This window comes from Setaria viridis, chromosome 2 (assembly GCF_005286985.2).
Source record: "Setaria viridis chromosome 2, Setaria_viridis_v4.0, whole genome shotgun sequence".
Classification (NCBI taxonomy): domain Eukaryota; kingdom Viridiplantae; phylum Streptophyta; class Magnoliopsida; order Poales; family Poaceae; genus Setaria; species Setaria viridis.
In genome coordinates, this window is record NC_048264.2 from 38,711,919 (window position 1) to 38,737,796 (window position 25,878).

Sequence of the window (25,878 nt, forward strand, 5' to 3'; positions counted from 1 at the left end):
TTAGAGTGAGGAGAATGGAGAGTTTTTTAGAATGAGTTTTATGTTACTAATAGAGTACTTGTTAATCTTTTGAAACGAGGAGAATGGAGAGTTTTTTAGAACGAGGTGAATGAGGAGTTTTTTAAATGAGCTTTATGTTACAAATGGAGTACTAGCGTGTTGTTCTTTTAGAATGAGGAGAATGGAGAGTTTTTAAAATGATTTTTATGTTACAAATGGAGTACTTGTTGATATTTTAGAACGAGGAGAATGGAGAGTTTTTTAGAGTAAGGACTAAATATTATAAGCACATTTATTCTATCTTTCCCCTATCTAATATTGATCAAGTTCTTTATCTAATATGAAGCTCTATATCCATTTTTTACGTAATATGATGCAGATGGACCGGCAATAGATGTAACACCTTTGCTCCTCCAATACCAGAGAACAGAATAACTTCGAGTCTACAGACTCTGGCTGAACATCATAAAAGAATTTTGAAATAGTTTTTCAAACACCTTTTAAGCCAGATTTTCATAATAGAAGTATGGTGGCCAATAGCCGGTTCAGGCAGAGATTTGTTCACTGACCTTGACTCATTGACTTATGTTTGGTTTTGGATTGCTAAAATAGGCCATGCTTAGTGAACAGGTCCTTTACACTATTGGGCCACCGTACTTCTATTATGAAAATATGGCACTTACTCCAAAAGATGTTTGGATAATTATTTCAAGATTTCTTTATGATATTCAGCGAGAGTAGGTGGACTCGACTTGTATATTTCATGCTGTACCATTATTTTAGGATTGGTTTATCTTTTGTCTCTCAAATTAACGGTCGCGTGATGTGGACGATCCTATGTTCTAAATAATATCTCATCTATATATATGGTAGATTATGTTGATAGGTTCTTAGGAATTGACATTATCGATATAAATCGTAGTTTGTATGTTGCGATGATTAATGGTCACGATGTGGACGATCCTAGGTTCTAAGTATTTCATTTACTTTAATATGTATGATGAATTTTATATGTAATGTACTCTGGTTAATATTTGTGATGAATTTTTATCTCTACTATTTCACATATACATATATACATATATATATATACATATATACATATATACATGTGACAACCTTGTCGTAATGATTGAAATATTTTATTAGAATTAAGACAGTGTGCACGGGAAAGAAAACTGCTGGAGGCGAATAGTTTCAGCTCCTGTCAATTTGGCAACTTTAGTACCGATCGGAAGTATGCCTGATACTAAATGAAGGAATTTAGTACCGGGCAAAGGCTGGAACCGGTACTAAATGCCCCTAATTTCAAATCCCGCCATTTAGCAACTTTAGTACCGGTCGGGAGCCCTGGCCGGTACTAAATGGAGGAATTTTGTACCGGACAAATGCTAGCACCGGTTCTAAAGTGTCCCTGCTATAAATATTTCATATTCTCCAAACACTTAGCAGCTTCCAAAAATTAGCAGTTCCTCCCTCTGCGCTACACCAGCCCCAGCCCTGTCGCCCTCACCCACCGTCGTCGCCCCGTCCCCGTCGCCATCGCCGTCTCCCATCGCCGCCATGCCGGTCCCGTCCCCATCCCCATCTCCATTGCCATCACCCCCGCCCCGTCCTATCCCCATCCCCGTCTCCATCACCGTTGCCCCATCCCCGGCTCCATCGCCCGTCGCCCCTGTTGTCGTTGCCGTCAACCCATCCTCGTCCCCATCTCCGACCACCGCCACCCCATACCCAGTTGTCGTCCCCGTCACCGCGCCTCTCCCTCCCCCGCCTCCCTCACACGCCGCCTCGCCTCCCCTGCGCGCTCTCCCGAATAGGTTTTATTTTTTTGATAATTTTAATGTTGATGCATTAAAATGATTTTACTACCCGTATTGGATTAAAATAGCTATGATTTTGTTTGAATTAGATACCAATTTGTATTGGATGCTAAGTAATTATTTTTTTGATACAATTATGGCATAAGGCTATATCTCTTAGAGGACATGTAGATATTCATGGGTAGCATTGTGATAGAATTGTGGATGGCTATGAAATGATGGTCTAGATTTATTTCAATATATATGATGTGCGTATATGACAATGTATTATTGGTGGCAAAGTTGACTAGTTAAGAAAAATTGTAGCGAATTATCTTATCACAATTTTATTTGGACAGTTTGGACTAACTATGGTAAGTGAAAACTCTTCTCGTCGTGGTGGTGGCGGGTATGGAGGTGGCCGCCGTGGCAGTGGCAGCCGTGGACACTACATTTTCGAGGAGCCACCATTGGCTCGTCCTCCAGGAATTCACTTCCCTAATCGTGTCACTAACTTGCCAAAATGCGATCCAAGCAGAGAAACAATTCCCTAAATAGTAATATTCTTTCCTTATTGTAATTGAGTTTTTTACTACACATGAACTAAATTTACTTACATATAATGTAGCTTATCGACAATATTAAATGGCTGAAAGTTGTCGTGGAAACTCTAGGTGGTACTTCTCCTTTAGTGCAATCTGAGATAGTTGGTCCATAAAATTTTAAAAGAGTAAATATATCTTTTCAAGTACCTGTTCGAGAAACACTGGCCAACTGGATGAGAGTACAAGGACAGCCCATTCCGATGGTTTCAATTGCCGCATGGGGTCAATTAGCACCAAGTAGGGTAACTTTTGAAAGGACCGTTGTGGAGGCCTGCCTACAATAGCTTAAGGATGATGGGTACTTTGTGCCAGACTTCTCATATTTTCGAATAAAGGCGCTCAAGGACGGAGAAAGCAATGTGACTAGGACTACTGAGAGGTTTTATCAGCTGAATCAACATGACATGGTATGGAACAAATTTAATCATCCTTTTATCTTTAATTATGTTACATCTTTTAAATTTCATCACGTTATTCTCTTCTTTTAGGGTGTCTTTGGTCAAACCTTGATAGCAATGAGCTTTCATGCTATTCTTGCTCAAGTCTTGGATGTGCTGAATTATAGTTACACCGATGGAAACCCGATACACACTGGAGATTTCAAGCTCCATGCTCATCTCACTTTCTACATGTCATTTCAGCTGACGCCGTCTCCATTCTTTGAGATTTATGATAGTGCATGTGACCGTCCTTATGAAGTACTAGAGAGTGTACTAACTCATGCTCTAGCTTATATTGATGAAGTTCTAGGCTTTACGATTGGATACTTAAGCTATGTGGCATGGATTTGAACTTGTTCTCTCTAAAACCTTAAGTATTGATGTACGGACTATTGAGTGTTAATGATTTGAATGGGTCGATATATTAACCTAATATTATTAGTAAAAGCTCTGTTGAATACGAATACGAATTAAAACAAAAGGGTAAATAAAAAAAGAAAAGGAATAAACTTAGTACCGGTTAGTACTGAACTGCCGTCCTCAATAGCGCGACATGGCTTGCAGTTTAGTACCGATTAGTGTTACCAACTGGTACTAAATGGCGCATTTAGTACCGGTTGGGCTGACCGGTACTAAATGGCGTGGCATTTAGTACCGACCTAGCGATACCGGTTGGGCGTCCGGTACTAAAGGGGGTTACCGACCAGTGCTAGAAGTGGTGTGTATATAATAAGATAGATAGGCAAATGTTTAATTTTCCCACTTGCTTTTTTTCTTCGTCTTGTCATGACTCAAACGACCGGTGCTAGAAGTGGATCCTCTAGTAGTATTGGTACATCATTCTTGGTGTGTGTATAATAAGATAGATAGGCAAATGTTTAATTTTCCACTTGCTTTTTTTCTTCGTCTCGTCATGACTCAAACGAATCTAGCTTGTCCGAACTACTACTTTGCATGCACCACCTTCCGAATTGCTGCTGGGAGGCCGAAGATTATTACGAAGGACCAGAAGTTTAGAAACACAATGCCAAAGACGTTATAGAACGTGAGCCCAAGAGTCCATGCGACGTGCATCCGAGTTCCCAATCTCTCACGGGCCGCATCCGCAACACGAAGCATCTGCCAGGCTTCCGAATTCCCATAGAGTGAACACGTAAAGATAATCACACAGACCGCGGTGGCAGTCGCGCGAGCAATCGGAGCCAGCACCAGGTACAGCCCCAGCGCGAAGGCGACCACCAAGCTTCTTCCGCTGCTGCGCAGCAAGAGGGCGGAAAGCTGGAAGTACCAGTAGCGTAGAGAGATGTCCATCGCAGGCACCCCAACGAAGATGAGGCTGAAGGTAGCCATACACGAGCAGATGAACGCCAGCGTATCGGAGAGGATGAACGCATCGAAGGCGTAGCTCCCAGCAAGCAATGGCGCGCCGGCCTTGTCCGAGCCGGTTTGGTAGTAACCTCCGGGCAAGGTGAAAGCTGATGCAAATGTCACGGCAGCAACAAGCACCGACACAAGGCCCAGCATGTGCGCGGCATTCGTTAGATGCGCCGAGAGCCTGTCGTTGTCTATTTTCGGGTTGTGATTTAGGGATAAGAGGTCGGGGCGACTTCCACCGCATGGAGCTCCCACGAATTGTAGTGATAACTGTATGAGACCCCTTGGATTCTGCATGCAAGAATGGGCAAATTAATATTATTGTTAGATATATGATCGAGCTAGTATCTGAATTTGTGTAACAGATAGTAAAAATAAGAGAGAGTAGCTTGTTACTTGCCATATCATAATAGAACGACGACGGGATTCTAACCCATGAGAGATCATAAGGCGTCAACGCATCCTTGTTTGGCATATTCAGATGCACACGCCGATTCCGGATTAGGCAGTTAAAAACCGGCAGATTCCCAACATGGACAGCTCGGTGCACCGCAGTGTCCCCGTTGTTATCCTGCATGTTCAGAATAACGGGTGGAAGCTCCTTGTGCATCCGGCGGCAGGCATATTCAACGACTCTGTACGCTTCCGCCTCAACGGCGACATGGAGGAAAGTCCTTCCCCTGGCGTCTCGCAGGGTGGCGCAGTCCGGACACCTCTCCAGAATGACCCTGACTGCATCGAGGCTGTCAGCCAAGGCAGCGACATGTATAGGGTACAATCCTTCAGCGTCCGGTTGATACGCCGCTGCACATGTGTTGGCATCTAGCAGTAGCGCGACCGCTGGTTTTGGCCGCGGCCAAACGTTTGGGAACCACTTTGAAAGAATCCCCACGCATGGCCAACCCTCCAGCGACGCAGCCAAGTGAAGAGGAGTGCTCCCCGTCTGCTTGTCCCTCTGCTGTGCCAGATGCGAGACAAGAGGCACGCTGCCTTGTTGCACGTCCACCGTCAGGTCCTTGAGCCACTCCAAAAGCGTAGGCAGCGCTGCCGTACATGCGGTTGCAGTATTTAATTGGGATAATCTATCTCACTCTTAATTACCAGTACGGAGAGGTCTTCCTCTCAAAATCTAGATATATTTAATTTTGAACAAACTCAAACCACCTTAGGTTTAGGTTTGACTAAATTTGTATAAAAATATATCAAGATTTATGACACCCAATTAGTGCCATCAAATCAGTTGTGGAATATATTTTCATGGTATACTTATTTGGTTTTGTATATGTGAATAGTTTTTTCCTATAAACTTGGTCAAACTAGAGATAGTTTTTCATAGGAAAAAAACCTGAACTAGCTCAACTATATTTTGGGACCCAAGATAGCTAAGAAAGAATAGCTAAGCTAGTAATATTATCATTTTTAATTACTTACCTTGACCACGAGAAACAGCCGCATGCAACACATTTTGTCCGTCCGGTCCAGAGTAGGAAAGCTGGCCGTTATTTTCGTCGAATAGATGGCGTGCAATATCCACGTCACCTAATGAAAACGCCAGGTAAAATGGGGAAGCGCCCTCCTCGCCCTCAAGTGGAACGGTGGTCGCCAAACTTGGATCAACCAGCAGCAGCTTGTCTATGCAGGCTTTGCTGGCAGCGCGGACCGCTTGGTGCAGGGCGGTCTCCCCGCAGTTGTTCCTTGTCCTCAGGAACTCCTTCACAGCTGTCATGTCGCCGCCGGCCACCTCGGCCTCGGCGGTCTTGAGAGCAACGAGGCAGGAGACCATGCCGGCGCTCCCGGCGGCGGCGGCGCAGTGCAGGGGCGTGTCGCCCTTGTTGTTGCGTGCGGCCAGGAGGCCGTTGTTGCCGCGGTAGATCGTCTTGGCGCAGTCGAGGAACCGGCGGCCGCCGTCGCCGCTGCCGCGGGCAGCGACGACATGGAGTAGGGAGTCCCCCTCGTTGCCGGTCACCGCATCGAGCTGGAGGAGCTGATGATGCAACGACCCCGAGGCTGCTGCGCCAGAGGAGGGAGCAAGCGGAGGCTCGACTTGCACGACGACTCGCCCCTCGTCCAGCCTCAGCAGTTCCTTGAGCAGATTGTTGTCGCCGCAGCAAGCGGCCATGAACAGCTGCGGATCCAGTGTGCCCACCGGCAGGGCATTTGCTGCTGCTCTTGAGGGAGCAACTGGTGGCGGCGGGGCTTCCTCGACGGGGGCTACGCTGGCCATTGATCACTGGCTATAGCTTACTGCGTTCAGTACGATCGATCCGTGGTTCAGTGCATGGGCATATACATGGTCGTCCGCTCGTCCCGTCAATGGATGCGCTTGGAATCAGTTCTTTACATTTTTACGAAGGAAAAGTTCTTTGCATTTCATTAGTATACACTGTGAAACATTATTCCCACGAGCATCGCCCAAACATAACCTAAACCACGGCTCTTTTCCGGGATCGTACAAGGAGACGCCTTTTCATTTAAAAACAACTAGGTGAATTTCCTGAGTATTGCTGCAGGAATTTAGGGACAATTTTAGATAAGCTAGGCTGAGGTGTTGGCCAACATTACTAGTGGGACGGCTTTGAAGCCATGTTCACGTTGGATGCATTTGAAATCTCAAAGTAAACAGGGAAAGGCATATGCTTCTCGTTTTAAAAAGAAAGGCATATATATGCTGCTCTTTCACTGGAGACGTCCAATGGCAGAAGAATTTATAATTGACCCTGAGATCTGTATTGATATTATTGCAATCCAGAGCCTGCTCTGCTAAGAATTTAGAAAGATACAGCTATACCTTGACATGATAAAAAAAAGATGATTAAATATACTTTCTTATGTAGACGGTAAGACTATTAGACGTTGTCTGCATGAAGAAAATACAACGCCTAATAGTCTTAGAAAGTGTAATTTAATCATCCTTTTCGATCTATTTTTTAATAACATGTCCAAGTCAAGTAAAATCAGTAGGTCGAACTCCACCTGGCCTAACAGACGGAGCAGAAGAGACGGTGCTGCACCACCTTGGAAGAGGTTCACATGTATACTAATGAAATGCAAAGAACTGTTCCTTCGTAAAAATGTAAAGAACTGATTCCAAGCGCATCCATTGACGGGACGAGCGGACGACCATGTATATGCCCATGCACTGAACGTACTGAACCACGGATCGATCGTACTGAACGCAGTAAGCTATAGCCAGTGAAACATTATTCCCACGAGCATCGCCCAAACATAACCTAAACCACGGCTCTTTTCCGGGATCGTACGAGGAGACGCCTTTTCATTTAAAAACAACTAGGTGAATTTCCTGAGTGTTGCTAGCTGCAGGAATTTAGGGAGAATTTTAGATAAGCTAGGTTGAGGTGCTGGTTAACACTACTAGTGGGACGGCTTTGAAGCCATGTTCATGTTGGATGCATTTGAAATCTCAAAGTAAACAGGGAAAGACATATGCTTCTCGTTTTAAAAAGAAAGGCATATATATGCTACGTCCAATGGCTGAAGAATTTATAATTGACCCTGAGATTTGTATTGATATTATTGCAAATCCAGAGGTCTGCTAAGAATTCAGAAAGATACAGCTATACCTTGACATGATAAAAAAAAATAGACCAAAAAGGATGATTAAATACACTTTCTTATGTAGACAGTAAGACTATTAGGCGTTGTCTGCATGAAGAAAGTGCAACGCCTAATAGTCTTACTGTCTGCATGAAGAAAGTGTAATTTAATCATCCTTTTCGGTCCATTTTGTGATAACATGTCCAAATCAGTAGGTCGACCTCCACCTGGCCTAACAGATGGAACAGAAAAGACGGTGCTGCACCACCTTGGAAGAGGTCCACATAGCCATGTAATAGGTTGTGGACTTTAGCCCATTTCCTCACAAATCAGGTGCTTCGTATTATCTACAATATTCAAATTAAGTTATTCATGTTTTTCATTCACTTGTAAAAATTAGTCTTTTTGATGACAGTCAATTGTACTTTGCATGGTTGATATAATTAAGGGAGCTACGGTGTAGCAATTCGCTCTTGATTAGAGCTAGATTGATGTCGAGTCTCCACCAATCGAATTTATCCTACCTATTGAAATATAGATCGAGCCTAATCCTCTTATCAGGGGCCGCTCATGGTTGCCGCTTGCCTGCACCCATGCGTCACCGCTCGCCCGAGATTGCAAAAATGGATAACAACATGCATAGGACTGCAGGACCATTTTGATGGTGGCAGTGGTGGCTCTACCAGAGTCGTCTCCCGTAGGGCTGCAAGTTATAAATATTTTGGGTAATTGGGTCTAACCTAAAAAGTTGTTGAAATGAATTAGAATGTTATTCCTCATAAATGATTTGGGAAGAGAAAATAAACTAAGTGTTATGTCATTTCTCCTGTAGGGAAGTGAATTAGAATGCTTAATGAGGATGAAGCAGGTGATCACGCGCGAGTATAGTTATGATGCGAACCGCTTAAATCCTTTGTTCGATGGTTCATTTCTTTTAACCGGCTGGACCAACAGAATGTTTTAAAATATAGTCCCATATTTTATAGCAAACACAAATCATAAACTTCCCTTCCAATCCGCTGGTAAAGTGTTGGAATCCCCCCGTCTGCGTCAAAAAAATCCGTCCTCAGGTTCAGGGGCTACTCTCAGGCCAAACGGGCGGCGACCGGCGAGGTGGTCACTCCTGGACGTGGCGCATCTGGTGCTACTCCAACGGCGACCGCACGCCGGCGAATCCACGAATCAACGTCCACGCCGAATAATACCTAGTTCGGCGCGCGCAGTGGCGAAGCCATCCGCACGATATTGCCGATGAGCAAGCCCGAGGACTTACAAACAATTGCTGGGTCTTCCTGGATTTGAATATTTGATGGCGAGGGAAGAGCTGAACGAGTCAGAGTACCTAAAGACGATTGCTTTTTACATCCGGTGCGACATCACCGTCCTGAACATGATCTAGTGATGCAACTTCTCTGTCATTGCAACGATCGATGATGCCCAAAGAAAAGATGATTCTTTGTTGCCTTCCCGTCGCTGCGAGTATGCAACGGGTCCTGTGATTTCTTACCATCCCACGCCAAACAAATAAACTAAAGCAACATTTGGTTGCTCCATTCCTCGCAAAAAATGAAACAATTTGTCCAGGTTAATCATTGTATCCATTCAACTAATATCTAAAAACGGACGGAAATGTATATACAAATGAAGTGATATATACCGAAATTGCTGAGCGGTTTAAGTTTTTAAGTATATCTGCCTAGTGGCACTATTAGAATAGAATCTAGCTAGACACCAGATAGACATGAGGAGCGCAGCATCTTTAGTAGGCATTGCTAAATTAAGCATCACAAGTTCTAAATTCCGGGCAAGATGATCCAAACCTGACTTAGACTAATACAATTCTTCCTGAGCTGAGACCATGTTATGCTCGAAAACCACCAGAGTAGAGTTCAGGCCATACGTCAAGCGGGGAAAAAAGTGTTTCATGTTCCCAACCGTATCAAATCAGATCCCAAGTAGATTCAACTCTGAAACGAACTGATGAAGGCATAGCATCACTATCAGTCCATCACATATACAAGAAGGAACCTTCAACATTAAGTGGGGCAAAGGTAAAATGCCATGTCTACATCACAGCATAAAACCCCTCAAGTAAATTCATCAGAGGCTTATGAATCACCAGTTTATTTGAGTTCAACAGGCACTCCTCATATAACATGATTGAGAGAAAAAAAGTGTCAAAAGACATTACATGAAGCATTCCAGAATATGCCCATAACACTTCATCCAGCGTTATCGCTGAGCACAAGTTTTGACAAAAAGAAGGCAAAAGCAAAGGTACCCTCATTCCATGCTAGTTGGAGAAGGTCCTTCAGTACTCCTTCTTGCCAAAGTTTTTGCACCACAGTTGCGATGGGATTGGTCGGACTGGGTGATGCGGGCGTTGCTGCATAGAAGTATTACATTTGTTAGCACTGATATTTCCACAATCTATTTTAAAACAAAACGATTGGCACATTAAATCAGTATGCATGCCTCTTAGTGACAGGGCCAACTCTGGAACCCCAACCATATTACACAAACAGCAGTTCCTGATTGTATTACATAGGTATATCATTTCAATCATGCAGATATTCATTTTTGGCATGCATTTGTGTTACTGCTTTACATAAAAGTAATAATTGGAACATTTTATATTGTTCTAAGAACTGAAAATAATACACCTTTTTAAATTGAAAAATAAAACATTTTAATGAGCATAGAAAAATATCTTATAACAGGTACCCTGTAAATTTGTTTCATACTTGACAGCTGTCAACAAGAATTTGCCCAAATGCAGCACATTTTTCAGAGAAGCGACTCAGCTCAGTTTATCATACCACATAACACATGCTCTCACAGGTACAGAATATGTCAATCAAGACATGGGCGAAGCATTCAACATGTATAACAATAACAATGCTCCATAATTTATTTCAGTATATCATTTGCTTTAGAACAGAAAATGCACATTCCTGCATTGGTTATTTCCATTCTCTGTGAAAGATACCATAAGACGTAATGAACGTATCATACATCGCTACAAATCTTTCTAAAAATAAGTAAATTATGTACTCTGCTTGTACTAGATTACCTACATGTGGAAGGACAGCTGCCCCCATGCCTATCATAAGCACCCAAAAATCCTTTTGGGCGTACTAGAAAGTACAAATGCTCCATTTAACTTCCTGGTGGATGCTTTTTCTCAAAACATATACATCAATTGATTGACTTGTAATGATGTTTACATGATAAGGTCAATACTCTATTAATTCTTTTCAGTGTTCTAAAAGCACAGGCGCTGGGTGTGCAGCAGAAAGGCACCCAATAGAGATAAGTGAAAGAGGTTCAGCCATGAGCTTAGACAAATTACAAGAAACACTCGCTGTGCAGGATGGTTAGCCCCACATTCTACAAATTGCTTACATTCTGCCTCTCTATTATGTTTTCCCTGACAAGTGAATGTGGCATTAAAATAGCAGCCCAACTGCTTAGGCACACAAGTGGCAGCTGGTAACCTCAAATTGTAGCATCTCACTCCCCTCATTAGCCTATATACTCCTTACACCTTAGCTAACTAGAGAGCATACAGCCATTGGAGACCATTAGCATCAAGGTACCGATTGATCCATTAGCATCTGTGTGCACAAGTAGTGCATGCCTGGCTAACATGCGAGTGTCAGCAAGTTGTCCCAATGGAAACAAGCACATTCATCAAAATTTCACATCAAACCGTTTCAGTACAGCCAGAAAATAGCCAGTTTTTCTTTAAAAAACCAGCATTCTAGCCAGCCCACTCCAACGTTCAATGAAGTGACATCATATTCTGAAACTGCATTCCACGGCAATATACTAAATGGATTCAAGGGCACTTCCACCGGCATACAAGCATTAGCACTCACAAATTCCGATTTTACAGCTAATGAAGAGCAAAAGTACCTATTAACGAACTGGCTATCACATCCACATTCTAGGTTATGTGCTATACAGAATGGGTAAGCAGTTCCTAGTTCCAACAAGGAGACGTCTCACGAAATCCACAAATATTCGTCCGCCACAGATCTAATATCTAGGATAGACTAAGGGTTAGCTCAAATCCTTAAGATCATGTACACCACGGAAGGGGAGAAGCCGCGGAGTTAGAGCCTGGGCGGCGGGGGTTGCGCACGCATACCTCGAGCTCCGCGGATTTCATGGCGATGGGGATGCAGACGAGGAAGACGCCGAACATGGCGATGGCGGTGTTGCGGCGCCAGTGGACGGGGCGGCAGTAGGGCCCGCCCGTCATGCTCCAGACCTTCTGGCGGAAGTCGCCGCCCCCGTGCCCGCCGCCATGGTCGCCGCCCATCGTCGCCGCCGGCGCTGCTCCTGCTCGGATACAATCAGATCGGGGGGTTGAGGTGCGGGTGTGAGCCTGACCGTGCAGAGCAGTGACTCGTGCGGACGGCTCGATGGGGAAGGGTGCTGTGGACGGCGTTTTGCACAAGGGACCCTGGTGATTTAGCTAATTACAGTATAACACTTACCATTTGAGAATTTTTGAAGGAAACAACTACTGCGCAGATTGTCTGATTATGTTCTGGTTTGAAATGCATGAACTACAAAATAAGGACATTATGCCCTTGTTTGAAAATCTGATTATACCCTTGTTAAAAATGCATGAACTAAAATGACATCAAGATATCTTTGATATTTGGTAAGTTCCGTGGTTTGAAATATGAAATAAGCTCATCAACTGCACCTACCACATTTAACATTTCTGACATCAAGCTTCTACAACTTTCAGAATTGTTAGGATATGAATCTCTATTAAACATGAATAACATAGGTCTGAACGCACAAGAAGAATAAAGTGGCAATATGCGCTTACGAAATGCTTCCACGGCAAAAGGACAAGATTTATCGTACAATTAATAAAGATCAGTGCACGATGTCATCCCAGAAAATTGCAGTTTCGCAAGTCCAACCAACCCATAATTGTCAGGATAACATACACGTTTGCGTTGAGGCTGAGACAAGTCACACAATTGATTAACAGCAACAAAGTTGTTCCTTGGTTAGGGCAACTTCTTCGGGGTAACAAAATTATAAATTTGTATATATAATACACGAGAATTGACTCAAGAAAGCAAGGCACAATGAGACTAGCCACTGTGGTTTCTACTCCTGTGAGACCTAACAAGCACTTTGCCTCTTCCAGAATTACACGTGTAAATACAGTAATATAATGGCAGGGAAAAAACATAAGAAAGGTACACCAAAACAACTTAAGCTTCCAATCAGTTATCATCTGTACTAGAACCTAGGAGGACTTGTTGGGATTCTTGCAGCCCCCTGCATAATATTTGTACGCCGTTTCCGGTAATATACAAATGGGCCGCTTACTAGCAACATCCCGGCCATTATTACCTGCAAGAACATGACTTTGTGATTCATGCTAAGAAACAAATGGAATTTTTTATTGGTTCCTTATAGACAAATGAAGAATGAAAAGAAAACAAGCCATCAATAAGATCTGAAATTTTTGTGTCGAAGGAGCAAGCGTGTGCTAGAAAGGTACTACAACACATGCGTTGCATTTTTAGGGTACACAACTACACAGGCTGTTGTGTACCGGGATCCTTCAATTTCGCAAGCATTTGGAATCCATATCAAACTGCATGGTCGAAACATAAAGCTCTAGATATCTACTATCGCAAACTGAGAAGAAAAGGCCGGTGTGCGCATTCTTATTTAAGGGTGGGATTCAGAGCCCAGTTTTGCAAATATAATGATATATGCAGAACTGTTTCTCAATTTCGTAAGATTTTTTTTCGCAGTTTTTTTCTCACTATCCGTTCTTTGTTCTATGTGGTATTAGCATTAGCAGAAAAGTTACACTAGACTATATAAAGAATCCATGACAGACAGTCCTACAATCTCTGTACTAATAAAAGAGAAGTTTTGCGATTAATACCTCAAAACCGAGAACAGATAACTTCTCTTCACCCTCCAATGGCACACAACTCCTGTAAGTAATATAATACTTAGGGCCACCGGATGTGGATTTTGTGCTGCCTGATGTGGATTTTGTGCCGCCTGATGTGGATGCATCATCCAATATCTTCCTCTGCTTGCCCTTGTTTCCTTCTTTTGTAACATTTTGCGCTTGTACACATTTCAAGGGCAGGCGATAGCCAGTTTCGCTGCAGCTGTACTTTTCATCATTCTAAAAAGAATGATGTGTTATTGTCAGGCCAATACAATGGGAAAAAAAGCAAGCAAGGAGGTTGGCACAAATGGTTGTAAACTGCAATTCTGAAGTCCGAACCCAGGCTTGATATCTGCTAAATGCTTAAATGTCAACTTAATTAAGTCAATACAAAAAAGCAGCAGCAGCAGGAATCATCTAAATGCTTAGATGCCAAATTATCTGTTGTTTTTTCTAGTGGAGAAAGCAATCCTGTCTGCCTGCCACATTGCACATATGTTTATCATAATTCCTAGTATGCTCATATGGATATATGCATAAGCCTTCACATTGGTAATGCTTACTAACCCTAGAAAATTCATCTCCATTCTGAGCAAATCATGGTCCATCATAAAAAAATACTGATGTAAGAGTAGGCTGCCATTTTTCGAAACTCATAGTACGAAAAATCAGCCAAACTACAAGCCCAAAGGAATCTAGGTTTGTATATGTTATGGGACCATTATTAAGGTCATATATTTTCAGTACAAAGCAATGTTGAAACTTGAAACAAAGAGCCACTGTTTGTACGATAAAATTACTAAGTTGGAGGGAGTATATGGGTGGCAATGAGAATTGATGGTTATAAATTCTAACCAATAAAGATAAAGTGAAATTTATGTGTCATAACCTTGGCTCAAGCTGTAATACCTTTTTCTGTAAAACAAATAACTTTCACAAGAAAATTATTTTGGCAATAAAACAAACGAAATCATTTAAATGAGGGAGTAGAAGCATTCATCTAGTCCTATTGAAGTTGAAAAAGTTTGTTATCTATGTCAAGAAAGGGGCAGCATAAAAGCTTCTAGCTATATAGGTTCAGCCTTCAATTCCAAATTCCAATGGAGGAGAACTTTGCACTTCAATGCACAACTTATATGGCATCAAGATGCACACTGCAGTGTTATCTTCAATAAAAAGATGGGGCACAAAGAAACCTTTCGAGCAACTTAAAACGTACCCTACTTGGTACAAATGATCTCCATTCCACTCAATCCACAATATCCCCCTTCTTTTTCGAACAAACACTAAGTACAATATCACACATTTTGACATACATGTTGTAGCATAAACCAGAAAAATCAGGATATACAGGCACCATACACTGTGATTGGCAAATCAAAGAAATACACCCATCCACCCTAAAGCAAAGTTGTACATTAACAAGTCAAATAAATCCGTGAACCACACAACCTAATTGCCATTGTGTAAATTATCAAGTGACTAATGAGAATAACTAAACATCACTAGCTAATTAAAGCCCTACTCCTCCATGCTACCTTTTTTTTGGTTCATCTTCATGGATGCTACCTCAATACCAACCATATTTAAACAACGAATCTGAATAGGGCGAGATACTGCAATTAAATTGTGTCCGAACTCCAAACTACGACTTGATCTTAACCACCGCCTGGAAACAAATTTACTAGGTGAACCACATCGAAGTACCCACTCAAATACACATTTGCAGCAAATATGCTCATCTTTTTCAGTTAGCATTAAGCAAGATCTGAACTTTTTTAATGACAAACTTCTACAACTCTAATCCAGGAACGCGAATCACATAAGCTACATAAAAAACAGAGCAAGAAGAAATCAAGCAATTCCCAAGTCCTATTGGAATGAGGAAACCTAACACGATCTTCTTGCGTCACCTAACAAGATCGATCTTTTTTCCCCACGCGAAATCCCAATAGAATGCGATCCTTTTGTCACATAAGAAGAGAGAATCGCCCAACCTTCTCAGAGTACTGGCATGGGATGCAGGGCCCCGAGGGCGTGCACTGGTAGGAGGCGTTCCCTTGCGCCTCCACGAAGCCGAGCAGCGACCTCCGCGCTCCATTGGCCGTCGATGCGGCCGCCGCCGCTGCAGCAGCAGCGATGGCCGGGGGAATCCAGCATAGGGCAGCCACGGTGACGAGGAGCAGCAGCAGAAGTCGCCACCGCCAGGAGGTCGCCGCCGTCGCCTTGTTCGCCATGGCTTCCGCGGCTGCCAGCTGCTCTCGGCCTCTCGCCGACCTCCCTTGGTGCGGTGGCAAAGGGGAGGTTGGCCGAGCCCGTTAACCTGCTAGTTTTAAACGGGCACTTGGACATAACGGGTTCCAACCCGTAAACCCGATTTCGTACTAGTTGTCGTGTCCTCCGCTTCGTCCCTCGCAGGCCAAACAAACGCGCCGCCGCCGCCGGCAATGTTCCGCCGCCTCCTCCCCCGCCGCCGCCGCTTCTCCACATCGTCCGCCTCCAACGCCACCCCAACCCTCTACTCTAGCGGAACCACCCCATTCTCCCTCCTCTCGTGGGGCCGTGGCGCGTCCGGCCAGCTCGGCGGCGGGAAGGAGGAGCGCCGCCTCTACCCGTCCCCCGTTGCCCACCTCCTTCTCCCCGACTCAGACCCGCGACTTGCGCCCACCCCCGGACGCCTCCCCTCTGCTGGGGAGACGTCTGGCGTGGAGGTGGGGATCTCCTGCGGGCTCTTCCACTCCGCGCTCCTCGTCGAAGGAGGCGCATGGGTATGGGGCAAGGGCGACGGCGGCCGCCTCGGCCTCGGTGACGAGTCATCCGCCTTCGTCCCCCGCCACAACCCCAACCTCCGGGAGCTCCGCCTCCTGGCGCTCGGCGGCATCCACTCCGCGGCGCTGACCGCCTCCGGTGACGTCTTCACCTGGTGAGGAAACTGCCACATTGCTGATTTGGAAACTGCTCTTGAAAAGTTTAGCATTTATATGTTATGTAATTAGATGTTAAATTAGTAGCCTTTTATTACTCCATGAACAAATCGTGCGAAGAATGCATTGCATTTTGATGGATGTGGCTGCTGCATCACTCAGTTTACTGTAGTCTGCAGGGGTTATGGTGGATTTGGAGCTCTGGGGCACTACGTGTACCATAGGGAGCTTTTGCCTAGGCAAGTGAAAGGGCCTTGGGATGGGAACATAACGCACATTGCTACAAGTGGAGCGCATACTGCAGCAATCACCGACTCAGGTCAGTCTGATTCACTCTCAATGCTAAACTATAGTTTTGGATCTGATACCATCCTTTGCAATCAGATGGTAGTAATATCAGTAGTCATGCCATTCTGGCCTTTTGGTGCGATTGAAACTCCTTATCTCCGATCATTGCACTTTGCTAACAGGTGAACTTTACACTTGGGGTCGTGATGAAGGCGATGGAAGGTTGGGGCTTGGGAGTGGAGGTGGCCCAGGTGAAGCTGGCTCCCTCAGTGTTCCTTCCAAGGTGAATGCATTGCCTGTTCCAGTTGCTGCTGTAGCTTGTGGTGGCTTCTTCACAATGGCGCTGACTTCAGATGGACAATTATGGAGTTGGGGAGGTTAGGCTGTGACTAAACATAATCCAATAATTCATACTGTCATACACATTACTGATAGTCGTTTTTTTCTGGATGGTTTAGCGGTAGCCGGTAAATAGCCAGTGTTTGTTAGCATATCCAGACCCTTCATTCCATTATCAGACAATCTAGATGACTTGGGTCTTTGGTACCGTCTCTGAAGAGCAGTGAAGCTGTTTTTAGTTGGTCACCCTAGTAAATTGACCCATTAAATTAGCAAAGGTAATATCAGCATTGACAAGACATTTCTGAATCGATGTGCATCCATTCCTTCTCCAATTGTCATGATGCTAGAATCTGCACCTTTTTCTTCTATTCTTTTAAGTTAGATGGGAAATGAATGCATCCCTTCGTTTTGGATTTCTACTGTAGGAGAATTGATTATATCTGAGTTCTGGTTGCACCTCTCATTAATTACTTCTATCAGCTTCAATTTTCCTTATGCATGTTGTCAATTTACTGATATGCTGAATAATCACATCTTGTGTATCATTTCCAGCAAATTCGAACTTCGAACTGGGAAGAGGAAGCAATTCAAGTGATTGGAAACCACAGCTTGTCCCTAGTCTGAAAAATATCCGTGTAATCCAAGTAGCATGTGGTGGATATCATTCTTTAGCTTTGACTGGTGAGTTATTAGAACCTGCAAAGTCTGTCATGAACTCTTCTTAGAACTTACAGGCACCAATATAAATCCGCAGTATTTATAAGGAGATATTTGTTTCATTTGTATTAACTATTAATCTCCAACCTGCAGTTGTAGCAAGCACCTTACGGTACACCTGCTGTTGCACCATAGTATTATCTGAAAGATGTCTCACCACTGTTAAACTGTTTACAGATGAAGGTGAAGTTCTCTCTTGGGGGCATGGTGGGCATGGACAACTTGGACATCCAACCCTCCAAAACCATAGGGTCCCACTATCCATCAAAGCTTTATCTGAGGAGCGAATTGTCTATATAGCCTGCGGAGGATCGACCTCTGCTGCTATATCAGGTGAAATCTAGACAACTTTCCTCTTAGTTGTACACTACCCCATTGCTCTACCAATTACGCTTGACATGTTCTTGGTCTCACTTACCTTTATTTAGTTGACTAAAATGTAAAAGTATTCTGCAAAAGAGAACCTTGGTCTAGAAAAAGCTAATATATGTCTCACTGATGATCGGCAGGAAATGAAAAAGGATATACCACCATATGGTTACATTTAAACTGAATTATATTCTGTATTTTGAATATGATCCTAGAGATAAAAAAACATTATGATGTTGGAGAAACTATGCCTGTATATAGGTAACACACCCTATTCATACATATGCGACTGTTATTTTAACAGATAAAATGTCGCTCAAGACTGTTTGTGTTATCTTTTAATTTGTTAAGTCAAATACTCACCCTGTAATTCATATACGACAGATTAAATCTCTTCCATGACGATCTATGCTATCTTTTAATCTTTTTAAGTTAAAGAAGTCCTAGTGCATTTACATTAACTAGAGTACGGATTGCTCAATTCTATTCTGATTCCCTGACATATTGCAGTGTAAAGGTCACTTCTTTGTGGCATGGGGTTGATCTAGTTTCTGGATCTTGGGTTGCTTTGCTTTATTGTAGTTCTACATCAATACTTCCTATTAGCTAAATGCAGGTGATCACATTTCCTCACTCTAAGCAACCCACCTGAGCTTACTTCTGTTTCTCTGGGCAGAGAAAGGTGACTTGTACATGTGGGGAAATGCAAGAGACTGCCAGTTAGGCGTCCCTGGTCTACCAGAAGTTCAGCCACTCCCTGTCAAGGTGAATTTCCTCAGAGATGGTGATGAAGATTTGGGTCCTCCTCATGTCATATCTGTTGCAATAGGAGCCTCCCATGCCATGTGCTTGGTCTCCACACAACAAATTGAGAAATAGCGCGGGGTTTCTGCTTTGTGAAGGGGCTCATGTTTCAACATTCTTACATCCAAGTTCATTCCAGAGAGGATCATGCTCACTTCTAATTCAATCCTGCTGTCCCTGTTGGTGGGAACTGGAAAGTCCTGCTGAGTTTAATTTGACAACAGCAAGAAACAATAAAAGCCTGCCTCGTGCTGACAAAATCAGGAAAGGCCCTCTGGCTGGCTTAAGTCTGGTTAAGCACAGATGTAGTTGATTCAAATCCTTAAATTCTAGCGCTGAAAGTTCTTCTGTGGGAAGACGTTCTCGGTTTTCTGTAGCACTGACACGAAGGATGATACTGTGAGAATCATGAATGTACAACATGTGCCCTTGTGAGTTGTGACCAGAGGTTTGTAGAGTCTGTTTGTAGTTTAGATGGCCATAATTTTGTAGCCTGCTGATTTTATTTGTGACTCGGGCAGGTAGCCTGCTTCCAGTTGCTGTTCAATAAAACCCGCCAATGTTTTATGCAAAGCTGTTGTCATTCATTTTAATACAGAGTTGTGGCCTGGTTCCTATATACATCCTGATTGAAGGTCGCAGTTGGTGAAGCTTTGATTGACATAAACTGCTTGTAGTGCAGCTTTGGGCATACACAACATATTGCGACAATATATACAAGTAAGGGGGTGTTTGATCGGTAGGACTCCTAAAATTTATGTCACATCAAATATTCGGAGGCTAATTAGGAGGACTAAATATGAGCTAATTATAAAACTAATTACACAGATGGAGGCTAATTCACGATACGAATCTATTAAGCCTAATTAATCTATCATTAGCGCATGTTTACTGTAGCATCACATTGTCAAATCATGAACTAATTAGGCTTAATAGATTCGTCTCGCAAATTAGTCTTCATCTGTGCAATTGGTTTTGTAATTAGTCTATATTTAATACTTCTAATTAGTATCTAAACATTCGATGTGACAGAAATTTTAGGAGGGACTAAAGAAACAAACACCCCCTAACTTCACGTATACAGGGGATTGTTTAATTTGCCTCCATCCAGATCATGAACGAAGCAGCTGTTTACACTCGTTCGGGCGTAATCAGATGTTAAAAAGTATTCCCTCCGTTTCAAATTGTAGATCATTTTAACTTTTTTTTAATTTATAGATGTTTGTATGTATTTAGATATATAGATGTTTGTATGCATCTAGATATATACTATATTTAGGTTTCATAGCAAAATTTATGCAGCCAAAAAAATCAAACGAACCTACAATTTGAAAAAAGAAATCAAAATAAATTTACAATTCGAAACGGAGGGAGCAGTACCAAATGAAAGAAGAACCGCAATCAGCTTTTAAGAAGGAATCGGAGGGTAATGCAGTACCAAATGAAAGAAGAACCGCAATCAGCTTTTAAGAAGGAATCGGAGGGTAATGACAGCTTGACAGGCAGCAGCAACTGATACAAAACGACTGCTGCAGGCTACATCTTTTGCGTGCGTTTACTGCATCTATAAATCACGCGCGCACGGAAAAAAAACTCACTGCAAATATGCCAAGTACTTGAATGAAATCAGCGAAATGCTCGCAGAACGTACGTACGGTGACGAGGACGAACGAAAGGAATGTTTTGGACGCTGGCGCTTTGTTCGTTTCCTCGCGTCGTCTTTCGCCGCCGCCGTCTCCTTCTAGCTCGGCCCAGGAGGACGGCGGAAGAGATTCCTCGATTCGCTCCGGGGTGATGCGCCCCGTCTCGGATTCTCAGGGGCTCCTCCGGTCCTCCCCAGCCTCTCAGGTACTCTTCGCCCTTCACCTCCCGCCGGCAGGGTGTGGCGGCGCCTTGAGATTCTCCCCTTGTTCGCTGCCTGCCCGTTCTGCTTCAGTTCCTGCATTCTGTGACCCTTTCTTCGTGCGAATCAATCCTTTTGCGTTTCAAATTTAGGTGCGGATCGTGTGGCGAGTAGATTGGTTTCGTTCAAGTTTATGAAGAGGTTATGGGGACATTACTTGTGATTGCTGCCTAACGACTCTGTTTCTCTGTCTCAGGCTCTCAGCACAGCAGGCAGGTGGGGTGTTCCTGGATTCCAACTGTTGTTATGCTCACTACCTTGTGGGCTCGTCAGATTGCACATCTGCCCACCAAGTGGGCAAATTCAGGAGTAGCCGCTGCCCCTTCCTTCCTTGCTGTCAAGCAGCGGCATCCCCATTTTACTTTGGTTCACAGGGCGTCCTTCAGCTCCCAACACAGCCAACCGACAAGAGGCGCTGCAGGTTAGGAAGAGCAGAGCTTTTTTTGGTTCTGCTGACTTCCTCTGTCAACTTTTTCATTTTCGGTCACTGAGACAGCTTACACAAAAAGGTCTGAAGACTTGAAAGCGCGGTCTTTCGTGTGCCGACTAACTGAATTTGTTCTGTGTTCTAGGTCCTCTTATGGCTGAAAGGGAGTTGATTGGGAAGGATAAGCTTGTGCTTAGAGGTTTGCAGTTTCATGGATTCCATGGAGTGAAACAGGAGGAGAAGACTCTGGGCCAAAAGTTTGTTGTAGATGTTGATGCTTGGATGGATCTGAGCACTGCTGGTGAAACTGACAGCATATCTGATACAGTCAGTTACACGGATATTTACAGGTAACTGCGTTCGTGTATGTATGATCAATGAACTGAGACTTTTTTATTTTATTGTCATATTCTCTTTCCTGACTTATACATTCATGTTATCAAAGTCCTGATCTGTGTCCATGCTCCGCAGAATTGCCAAGAATGTGGTTGAAGGTCCATCTCAGAATCTTTTGGAGTCAGTGGCTCACCAGATTGCAAGTGCCACATTGCTCAAGTTCCCACAAATATCTGCTGTCCGGGTTGAAGTTAAGAAACCTCATGTCGCTGTACAAGGAATTGTTGACTATTTAGGTGTTGAGATAGTTAGGTATAGAAAGGACAAGACAGGAAGTTCACCAGGAGCTCCACTGCACTAGCATACTGTGAGGATGACATGTCCATATTCAATGTGTCAATTGCGTCTTTGACTGCTCAACATTGCTTTTCTGCAGATGTATGTACTACAACAATTTGTACTAAAAATTGCACTCAGAATCTTTTTTTGGGCTCAAAATTGGTCAGTTCTATTGGAGTTGAAGTAGGCACTATTTTTTTTTCTGGGTAAAGCTTGGATGGAGATGGAATTCTGGCATTGGATATTATTATGAACCTGGTTGATATTTTGCATATTGTACCTTCCTTCCTTGGTGTCCAGTCTATGGTTCTGTAAAGTTTGTACCCTCTTTTGTTCCATTCTGTCAAAACTATAAGGAAATTGGAGCTGTCATGTGGGCCTCATTAAATAAGCTAAAGTTTCTTAACTGACATCAGAAATAGCAATATCAATGAAACTTTCTTGTACCTGAGAAATCTCCATGAAACTTCTTGCACTGTGACATTTCCTTGGCTGTTTCGCTGGCTGTGATACTTATGAAATCCCTGCATTGATTTCCATTGGTTGAAGTCTTCTGAAGCACCAAAGTCTTCTGAAGCCAATAATATCCTGGGCAAACCACCAAAGTCTTCTGAAGCATGAGGAAAGTGACGTGGATGGTTGGGTTAGGTGATCCTTACCTTTCTGGTTTCCCAGAGGCTCTCAAGGACAGGTTGTCTCTCTATCCTTTCAGTTCCTTGCTTCGTCTCTACTCCTAATCCTGATTAATGCCTTGCCTCCTTTTCGTAGTCTCCTGCTGAAGCTTTCTGAAATCACTACATCACCATTTGTTTCTATCACTCACTTTGGGGGCATTAAGGTCTTCCAGCTTGCAGGGCTAGAGTCTTCATTGAGGCGCTAGCTTCGCCACAGGCAGCAATGGTGCTGGCAAACAGTGATGCAGCTGGACCAAGCTCTAGCCAGGATTATTCGGCAGCCACCATGAAGAAGCGCAACAGGCCTCAGTGTAATCTCTCCTCAGATAAAGAAGCAAAAATTCTGTTTTTCTTTATCTCTAGCCTGAATTTATTGCATTTGAGGACTGGGGTGTTTGCTCCCATGAACAGGCTGTAGGTTCCTACCTTGTTTTGTTACAGATTATCATGAAATATGACTTGATGTTCTGCAAACTGGAAAACTACCTTTCCAAGATTGGAGGATCATGATTCATAAAGCTAGAAGTAGCCTAGAGTAATTTATTTAGTGGTGTTATCTTTGTGGTTTAAATTTGAAATAAATACTTATTGCTGCCTATTCTGTTGATTTTGAAGATCATCCGTTTACTCAGCAGCAGCTTCCAGCTTGCAAGCCTATACTTGCGCCTAAGACAGTAAGTTCAACTGTCCTGATTTTTAGTTCTTTCTCAACATGAATTTGGCTTGGAAATACAATATGTGATGACTATCTCTAACTAACTCTTGGCGATCAGGTTATTCCTGTACTTTTGTTTGTGGGCATAATCTTTATCCCAATTGGCCTTGGTTGCATTGCAGCATCAAATAGGGTAAGTTTGAGCTGTGATGGACATATAATCTGTGTTCTGAACCCGATTCTGAAAATCCAAGTTTGGTGTAACTTTCTGCTTTCAAATAGGTTGTTGAAGTGGTCTATCAATATGAAACTTCATGCGTACCAGGATACATGCTTGACAACAAAGTTGCTTATATCCAGAATCCTTCTATAGATAAGACCTGCAGAAGGATTCTCAAGGTAAACGGTTATCATCTGAAAGTAAAAACTTTGTCTGTTCTCAGTTGGAGGAAATTTTCATTGGATGGGAGACTGCTCTTTTGTGTAGGTTCCTAAGGATATGAAGCAGCCAATCTACATATATTATCAACTCGACAAGTTTTACCAGAACCATCGAAGGTAAAAACGTGTCTGCCATTTTAGCTGACGATTTTCCGTGGAAGCAATAAGTATTATACTGAAGAAAAACGTATTGGGAAGCACAGGTATGTGACGAGCCGTAACGATAAGCAGCTGAGAAGTCCTGAGGAGGTCAACACCACACAGTATTGCAAACCTGAAGCTACTCACCATGGAAACCCAGTTGTCCCCTGCGGGCTCGTAGCTTGGAGCTTGTTCAACGACACGTACAGCTTCACTCGTGGCAATGAGGTGCTGATGGTTAACAAGCGAGGCATTTCGTGGAGGAGCGAAAGGGGGGACATTTTTGGGAAGCGAGTGTTTCCGAGGAATTTCCAGAATGGCACTCTGATTGGTGGTGGGACGCTCGATCCAAGAATACCTGTAAGTCTTGTGGAACTTGTTAGTGGAACACGGGGCAACTCTCTTGTTTTGGTTTGCCAGTAAAGATCTGCTTATTAGTTTTTTTATGAGTTTGGAGGTCTAACTGCCAGTATTTGAAAAATCTTGATTCATATCTTGTGAGTTCTAGTTACCTACTTCGCATTTATATACAAACAACTTGAACAGCTGAGCAGGCAGGAAGATCTGATCGTCTGGATGCGAACCGCGGCGCTGCCAACGTTCCGGAAGCTGTACGGGAGGATCGAGGTGGACCTCCACGTCGACGAGCTGATCACGGTGACGCTGCAGAACAACTACAACACGTACAGCTTCGGCGGGAAGAAGGCGCTGGTGCTGTCGACCGCCGGCGTGCTGGGGGGCAAGAACGGGTTCCTCGGCCGCGGGTACGTGGTCGTCGGCCTCGCCTGCCTCGCGCTGGCGGCGCTCCTGACGCTGCTCTGCCTCGTCTTCCCACTGTAAGTGGCCTACTTAAGCCTCTGCAAAATTCGTAGCTGCATTTGGGGATGATGTAGATGGGTTTTGTTGGTTGCAGGAGAGAGGAGCATCTTGCGCTGCGGTACCCTCTGACCCGGCCTGCACGATGACCACGCGTGCCTAGATGGAGAAGATCGTGTTCAGATTATATTGAAGCCGTTTCTTTTTCAGGCTTGGGTTCGGTTGGTGATTTTCTTGCTAGGATCGAACGAACAGCGATAGAGCTGCGTCGTGTGTGTATATACTGTACATCCGACAGATTGCAGCGCTGCATTTGCATGCCATTGCCGTGCGTGAAAATGGTTTGGTTCCCGTAAATTCAGACATGTTGGTTGGGCAGTTGGCTGCTTATACAGAATTCAGACTGAGGAGATACAAAATGCACCAAGCAGTAATGCAGTATCCCGGTGTCTCCAAAATATGGCGATGATCGTTCAATGTTCATCTTGCTGGTTAGTGGTTACAAGATGTGATTGCTGGGAGGATATATAGGGTGTGTTTGGTTTGAAGGTCGAATTGGGTTGGAACGAGTTCGACTCTCATCGACCCGCGTTTGGTTGAAAATGTATCTGGGTTGGGTCGGACCCAGGAGGGAATATTCCTCCTATATGCGGGTTGAATGCATCCGTCGTTTTGGACCCGCATGCACGTCGTTGGCGTCCGTTTCACGCGTGAGGAGAGGGAGGCGCAGAGGAGCACGAGGAGGAGGCCGACGCGGGGAGGGAGCGGCGGCCGGCACGGGGAGGGAGCGGCGCGGGTAGAGGGGCGGCGGTTGGCATGGGGGAGGAGCGAGAGGGGCGGTGGCCGGCGCGGGAGGAGGGAGCGGCGGCCGGTGCGAGGGAGAGGGAGGAGCGGCGGCGTGGGGAGAGGGAGCGACGGTGCGGGGGAGGGAGGAGCGGCGGCCGCGTGTGCAGAGGGGTGGCGGCGTGAGGGAGAG

At 44.1% G+C, this 25,878-nt stretch overlaps 6 protein-coding genes across 9 annotated transcripts; 3 read left to right on the forward strand and 3 right to left on the reverse strand.

Annotated features, from left to right (window-relative positions):
* Window positions 1-3,554: 3,554 nt before the first annotated feature.
* Window positions 3,555-6,458, reverse strand: LOC117846065 (uncharacterized). Its single transcript, XM_034727168.2, has 3 exons — window positions 5,653-6,458; window positions 4,622-5,265; window positions 3,555-4,512 (listed from the first exon to the last, which is right to left on the reverse strand). Exons 1-3 carry the CDS (start codon window positions 6,443-6,445, stop codon window positions 3,793-3,795), a joined length of 2,157 nt encoding a protein of 718 aa, XP_034583059.1. The 5' UTR covers window positions 6,446-6,458; the 3' UTR covers window positions 3,555-3,792.
* Window positions 6,459-9,791: 3,333 nt separating this feature from the next.
* Window positions 9,792-12,201, reverse strand: LOC117845421 (uncharacterized). The gene is made up of 2 exons (XM_034726462.2): window positions 11,930-12,201; window positions 9,792-10,162 (listed from the first exon to the last, which is right to left on the reverse strand). The coding sequence occupies exons 1-2, from the start codon at window positions 12,101-12,103 to the stop codon at window positions 10,088-10,090; spliced, it is 249 nt and encodes an 82-aa protein (XP_034582353.1). The 5' UTR covers window positions 12,104-12,201; the 3' UTR covers window positions 9,792-10,087.
* A 557-nt stretch (window positions 12,202-12,758) lies between these two features.
* LOC117845420 (uncharacterized) lies at window positions 12,759-16,035 on the reverse strand. The gene is made up of 3 exons (XM_034726461.2): window positions 15,724-16,035; window positions 13,712-13,963; window positions 12,759-13,164 (listed from the first exon to the last, which is right to left on the reverse strand). Exons 1-3 carry the CDS (start codon window positions 15,961-15,963, stop codon window positions 13,051-13,053), a joined length of 606 nt encoding a protein of 201 aa, XP_034582352.1. The 5' UTR covers window positions 15,964-16,035; the 3' UTR covers window positions 12,759-13,050.
* Window positions 16,036-16,127: 92 nt separating this feature from the next.
* On the forward strand, window positions 16,128-19,743 carry LOC117845416 (RCC1 domain-containing protein RUG3, mitochondrial). 2 transcript variants are annotated; one of them, XM_072291538.1, is made up of 6 exons: window positions 16,128-16,649; window positions 16,830-16,969; window positions 17,151-17,315; window positions 17,833-17,961; window positions 18,175-18,330; window positions 19,043-19,743. In XM_072291538.1, exons 1-6 carry the CDS (start codon window positions 16,174-16,176, stop codon window positions 19,243-19,245), a joined length of 1,269 nt encoding a protein of 422 aa, XP_072147639.1. In that variant the 5' UTR covers window positions 16,128-16,173; the 3' UTR covers window positions 19,246-19,743. The 2 variants fall into 2 exon arrangements, with proteins under 2 accessions (XP_072147639.1, XP_034582345.1); XM_034726454.2 differs by having other exon boundaries at window positions 16,129-16,649; window positions 17,121-17,315.
* A 1,045-nt stretch (window positions 19,744-20,788) lies between these two features.
* LOC117845419 (dihydroneopterin aldolase 2) lies at window positions 20,789-22,447 on the forward strand. Of its 2 annotated transcripts, none has more exons than XM_034726457.2 (4): window positions 20,789-21,018; window positions 21,270-21,494; window positions 21,646-21,850; window positions 21,972-22,447. In XM_034726457.2, exons 2-4 carry the CDS (start codon window positions 21,320-21,322, stop codon window positions 22,195-22,197), a joined length of 606 nt encoding a protein of 201 aa, XP_034582348.1. In that variant the 5' UTR covers window positions 20,789-21,018; window positions 21,270-21,319; the 3' UTR covers window positions 22,198-22,447. The 2 variants fall into 2 exon arrangements, with proteins under 2 accessions (XP_034582348.1, XP_034582351.1); XM_034726460.2 differs by lacking the exon at window positions 20,789-21,018 and adding an exon at window positions 21,025-21,165.
* A 264-nt stretch (window positions 22,448-22,711) lies between these two features.
* On the forward strand, window positions 22,712-25,259 carry LOC117845418 (ALA-interacting subunit 3). Of its 2 annotated transcripts, none has more exons than XM_034726455.2 (9): window positions 22,712-22,866; window positions 23,030-23,160; window positions 23,465-23,523; window positions 23,623-23,697; window positions 23,787-23,903; window positions 23,992-24,062; window positions 24,149-24,446; window positions 24,633-24,922; window positions 25,000-25,259. In XM_034726455.2, the coding sequence occupies exons 1-9, from the start codon at window positions 22,793-22,795 to the stop codon at window positions 25,049-25,051; spliced, it is 1,167 nt and encodes a 388-aa protein (XP_034582346.1). In that variant the 5' UTR covers window positions 22,712-22,792; the 3' UTR covers window positions 25,052-25,259. The 2 variants fall into 2 exon arrangements, with proteins under 2 accessions (XP_034582346.1, XP_034582347.1); XM_034726456.2 differs by having other exon boundaries at window positions 22,747-22,866; window positions 22,944-23,160.
* The last annotated feature ends 619 nt before the right edge of the window (window positions 25,260-25,878 follow it).

Coding starts and splice junctions, on each gene's coding strand:
- LOC117846065 (XM_034727168.2), bottom strand. CDS start 6,445: ATGGCCAGCGTAGCCCCCGTCGAGGAAGCCCCGCCGCCACCAGTTGCT. Junction 5,266..5,652: donor GGCTGTTTCTCGTGGTCAAG/GTAAGTAATTAA, acceptor CATGTACGGCAG/CGCTGCCTACGCTTTTGGAG. Junction 4,513..4,621: donor CGTCGTTCTATTATGATATG/GCAAGTAACAAG, acceptor TCTTGCATGCAG/AATCCAAGGGGTCTCATACA.
- LOC117845421 (XM_034726462.2), bottom strand. CDS start 12,103: ATGGGCGGCGACCATGGCGGCGGGCACGGGGGCGGCGACTTCCGCCAG. Junction 10,163..11,929: donor TGAAATCCGCGGAGCTCGAG/GTATGCGTGCGC, acceptor ACTTCTATGCAG/CAACGCCCGCATCACCCAGT.
- LOC117845420 (XM_034726461.2), bottom strand. CDS start 15,963: ATGGCGAACAAGGCGACGGCGGCGACCTCCTGGCGGTGGCGACTTCTG. Junction 13,964..15,723: donor CATGCCAGTACTCTGAGAAG/GTTGGGCGATTC, acceptor CATTCTTTTTAG/AATGATGAAAAGTACAGCTG. Junction 13,165..13,711: donor TATCTGTTCTCGGTTTTGAG/GTATTAATCGCA, acceptor ATGTTCTTGCAG/GTAATAATGGCCGGGATGTT.
- LOC117845416 (XM_034726454.2), top strand. CDS start 16,174: ATGTTCCGCCGCCTCCTCCCCCGCCGCCGCCGCTTCTCCACATCGTCC. Junction 17,316..17,832: donor ACAATTATGGAGTTGGGGAG/GTTAGGCTGTGA, acceptor TATCATTTCCAG/CAAATTCGAACTTCGAACTG. Junction 18,331..19,042: donor GACCTCTGCTGCTATATCAG/GTGAAATCTAGA, acceptor TTCTCTGGGCAG/AGAAAGGTGACTTGTACATG.
- LOC117845419 (XM_034726457.2), top strand. CDS start 21,320: ATGCTCACTACCTTGTGGGCTCGTCAGATTGCACATCTGCCCACCAAG. Junction 21,495..21,645: donor ACCGACAAGAGGCGCTGCAG/GTTAGGAAGAGC, acceptor TCTGTGTTCTAG/GTCCTCTTATGGCTGAAAGG. Junction 21,851..21,971: donor AGTTACACGGATATTTACAG/GTAACTGCGTTC, acceptor CATGCTCCGCAG/AATTGCCAAGAATGTGGTTG.
- LOC117845418 (XM_034726455.2), top strand. CDS start 22,793: ATGAGGAAAGTGACGTGGATGGTTGGGTTAGGTGATCCTTACCTTTCT. Junction 23,904..23,991: donor CCTGCAGAAGGATTCTCAAG/GTAAACGGTTAT, acceptor TCTTTTGTGTAG/GTTCCTAAGGATATGAAGCA. Junction 24,923..24,999: donor CTCTGCCTCGTCTTCCCACT/GTAAGTGGCCTA, acceptor TGTTGGTTGCAG/GAGAGAGGAGCATCTTGCGC.